This window comes from Notamacropus eugenii, chromosome 7, assembly GCF_028372415.1.
Source record: "Notamacropus eugenii isolate mMacEug1 chromosome 7, mMacEug1.pri_v2, whole genome shotgun sequence".
NCBI lineage: Eukaryota > Metazoa > Chordata > Mammalia > Diprotodontia > Macropodidae > Notamacropus > Notamacropus eugenii.
This window is the reverse complement of record NC_092878.1, coordinates 131,131,191-131,135,234: the sequence shown is the minus strand read 5'-3', so window position 1 is coordinate 131,135,234 and position 4,044 is coordinate 131,131,191. Positions and strand designations below refer to the sequence as shown.

Below are 4,044 nucleotides of genomic sequence, written 5' to 3'. Positions count from 1 at the left end.
TCGACCAAAATTTTTGACACGACTAAATTGTTTTTTTTTTCTTTTTAAAGCAAACATTTGCAAAGAGCTTAAAGATTATAAGTGGCTATGTTAAAAACTGGTTTCCAGTTGGCAGTTAAATTTCCTCTTGGAGCCGCATTTGTTGCGACTGATAAAGTGCGTGCGCCAAGCTTCCTTAAAGACACCAATGTTATCAATATCAGATATGCGTAATGGGTATATTTATATACTATATTTATATATACATATATAAACCTCAAGGCTTCGCCTTTTCTGACAATTACACACATCCAATAAGGTATACTCTTTATAAGCATCTTGCTTTCCATAAAAGAAAATCAGGAATATAACTTCGGAAGATTACCGCCCACACAGGAGCACGCGTAAAACAGGAATGCCCAGGGCATAAAATAAATTAAACCCAAATTAGCAATGGAAGTGAAGCTGCTGATTTTAAGCAGCTTGTTGGCAGCAGGGAACTAGACTATTGATGTAAAAATATACATACTGTATATATCTACAAAGAGGCAGAAGGTAGAGACAAAGAAAACATTGTTAACAACCAATTTTTACCAAGAACATGGGGGGGGGGGGAAGAGTTGTAAAGCCACCAAATGTCGCAAACCATGGCCAAGTCTTTGCTAGACAATGACAAATCATGTAGCAACAGTAAAAGTGGGACACCTTTCTCGGTATCTTGAAGAGTCGACTCTGGTTTTGTTTTTGTCTCGATTTACTTTGCTGTAACTGTTACCTCCCTAACTTGCCTCGTCCGAGTCACTGTAATGAGAATGAGGGGAAAACTCCCCATCACTTCTGTGGGACCTGGGAGAAGTTTTGCTACTTTCTTCCTGCACCGGCTGCAAGATGCCTCCGGGCAGAGAAGGAGACAGGGTCTTTTGCGCCATCATAGCGGTCAGCGCGGTTTCTTCGAAAGAGGAGAAATGCAGCGCGTCCAGTTGTACCGAGTAACCTCCCGCAGAGGTCGGGCCCGAGAAGCGTGTCCTGCAATTGCCCTGCGGGGATGGTCGCGACCCACCTCCAGGGCCAGGGGAGACTGCAGAAGTGCCGGCCGCGCCTGCACTCGTTTCGTAGGAAGATGCTCGGAGGTGGTGGTGGTCGTTTTTGCAGGAGGCTGGGGGCTGGGTTGGCTGCTCTCCACCGCTAGGTGTTTGCAGTAAATCGGACAGGGCATTAATGTAGATTTGGGCCATCTGCAGAGTTTCGTACTTGGAGAGCTTCTTGTCGTTATTGAAGGACGGGATAACGTTGCGCAGCTGGTCGAAGGCGTGGTTGAGCCCGTGCATCCTTCTCCTTTCTCGGGCATTGGCAGCCAGCCTTCTCTGCTTCTGCACCCCGTTCACCTGTTTGCTCGAAGGGGCTCTCTGCCTGCTGCAGCTCAGATCGTCGACCATCAACCCACCTTTCAGTTTGCTCAACTGCTCCCGCACTTTCACGGAACCAGGACTCTTGCTGAGGCTGCTGGTGCTTCCGCTGCTGCTGCTGCTGCTACTGCTGCTGCTGTTACTGCCGCTTCTTCGCACAAGTTCCCCCCTTGGGTCCGTCTCGTCGTGGTGGGACAGGGTCTCAGCTGCACCTAGTTCCGGGGAATGCAGCAAGTACTGGGCGGCGCGTGCCGTGCAGATGCCCTGCAAAGTGGGAGCCAGCCAGGCGCGTGGATCGGTGCTGTCCAAGAGCGACAGCCCGGGAGGGTAGCCTTGGTGCTCTCTCCCAGCAAGATTCGGGGCCGGCTGCGTCTGCTGCTGCTGCTGGCTGTGGGGATGGGAGTGGTGGTGGTGGTGGTGGTGGTGGTCTCCTAACTCCTTCACTTCAGCCCACTCTTCTGCGTGCAGCAGACGGGACATTGCACCGCCAGGTCGATCGGAAGGTGCAGCAGCGTTCCCCCGCAAGCAGCACTCTTCCAGCAGAAACCTTTCAAGGGTTTCTTCTGCAAAGTTTTATTTTTTCCCCCTCCCTCCCCCACCCACCCCCGAGATCACACACCAGGTCGCGTGCAACGAGGCTTCTCCGGTTGCTGAAGGCACTGCGCCCCTTTAAAAAGCGGCACGCGCCAGTGTGTCTTTCCACCTCCCCCCTCACCCAGCCCCCTCCTTGCGCCGGTCGCGTGTCAAGTGAGCCAATGGAGGCCGAGGACAGGCGCGTGCGAGGAGCCAATCAAAAAGTTTTACACCAGGAGAAAAGTTACTGCACAGGGGAGAAAGGCTCTCTCCAAAGTTCTTTTTTTTTTCTCCTTTCTTTTCCTTTTAAGTCATCAAATTCATATGTTAATAGAAGGGCTGAAATCTGACTCCAGTGTTATGTCACCAGAGGGCTGATATCTGTGCTGTGTGTATGTGAGCAGTGACCTATAGGCATACAACCTTATGCTACTTCGATCAAGAGCTCTTAGTACCAGATCTGCTCACCATGCTGGAGGCAGAGCCTTGTTCAGGCTCCTGTGGTCTCCGAGAGGAAACCTGTCCCTCACCTTCTCTCTTTCCCTACAGCGCCCGAGGACACACAAAACATCCACCATTTATTTTCATAATTTTTTGGGTCTCTTTCCCCAGTTTCTCTAGCTACAGTACCTGGCCCATTGTAAGCGATCACCAAATTTGAAGCGATTACGTATTTTATACTTTATTAAGAGATGTCTATCACATCAAAGCACTGTCCTTAACTCAGTGAAAAACGTACCTGTTACAGATCATCTTTCACCAAGTTTATATTATTTTATGTCCCATAACTTTTCTTACTTCATGTCATTACACAACTAGACTTTTTCAATCATGTTTTTAAAAGACACAATTATATTAACTTAATATTCCGAATTCTATCCCGATATCCATTGACTAGCGCTAATTTCTTGCACGTTTTTCCGAAGTACTGTGCAGACAGACTCGACAACCGAACCGCAGTACTTCCTAAAAACAACAACAAATACAGAACGCAGAAGCCCAGGTAGAGTTGGCAAAGGATAAAGTCAGCAACACTCATCCATTTGGAAAATTTTCAAGTACCATCAACTCTGTGTAAGTATTCCTTTCTTATGGGTTTACCGACTAAGCACAGTTTTTCCTAGGCATAGACCTAGTTATCTAACCCGTCTGCTTCCCGAACTAGCTGCGCCCTTTGCTAGCTGCGCACTACCTCGAGTTTTTCAGACCCCAGGGAGATACAGCTGTTGCGGAGGTAGCTGGAGAAGCTGCAGCCTGAGCCCTCCAGGTGAGCTCTCCCCAACCTCTCCCTAGTCTCCGGGGGATTAGTCTAGCCTCGTTCTATTCACAGCCCAGAGCCAATCACAAGCAGTCCTCCTCCCAGGGCACGCTCCAGCTCGCGCTGCTCCTGCCCCACCTCTCCGCCCTTTTTTTCCAGAACTTTGGCTGTGATGGGGGGCTGGGGAGACCAACCTCCTGTCTTTCCTTGTGCCGGACTAGCTCTGGCTCCACCACTTGTACAAGTGACGTTAATTCAAACAAGAAAGAGAGTAGAGAGGAAAAAAAGGGAGAGCGAAGGAAATACGTTCTCAGTCCTTCTTGTGTTCTCTCTAGTATTGTCAAAGGACCTTCCAACTCATAGTCCTTACGGGGGGAAACTTCCTGGCTTTGGATTACTTTCTAGTTCTTGATTTTTTTATTCTTATCACGCAGGATTTTTACAGATCAGTGACACGAGCTTTTCTTTGAGTTCTCTCTCTCTCTCCCTCTCTCCTTCTCTCTCTGTCTCTCTGTTTCTCTCTCCTCTCTTCCTCCCTCCCCCCTCTCCCTCTCTTCCTCTCTCTGTCTCTGTCTCACTCTCTCTCTTCCTCTGTCCATCTCCCTCTCCCCCTCCCTCCCTCCCTTCCTCCCTCCCTTCCTTTTTTCCTTCCTTCCTTCCTTCCCTCCCTCCCTCCCTCCTTCCTTCCTTCCTTCCTTCCTTCCTTCCTTCCTTCCTTCCTTCCTTCCTTCCTTCCTTCCTCCTTCTTCTTTGCAACATTCAGAGACATTTCTGAATTTATGAAGCTTCACTACTAGAGTGCAGGTCACTTGAATTGAGTATTTAGGC

At 49.1% G+C, this 4,044-nt stretch overlaps 1 protein-coding gene across 1 annotated transcript; it reads right to left on the bottom strand.

Moving 5' to 3' along the window:
* Window positions 1–299: 299 nt before the first annotated feature.
* ATOH1 (atonal bHLH transcription factor 1) lies at window positions 300–1,883 on the bottom strand. The gene has a single exon (XM_072624916.1). The coding sequence runs from the start codon at window positions 1,863–1,865 to the stop codon at window positions 759–761; it is 1,107 nt and encodes a 368-aa protein (XP_072481017.1). The 5' UTR covers window positions 1,866–1,883; the 3' UTR covers window positions 300–758.
* Between the last annotated feature and the right edge of the window lie 2,161 nt (window positions 1,884–4,044).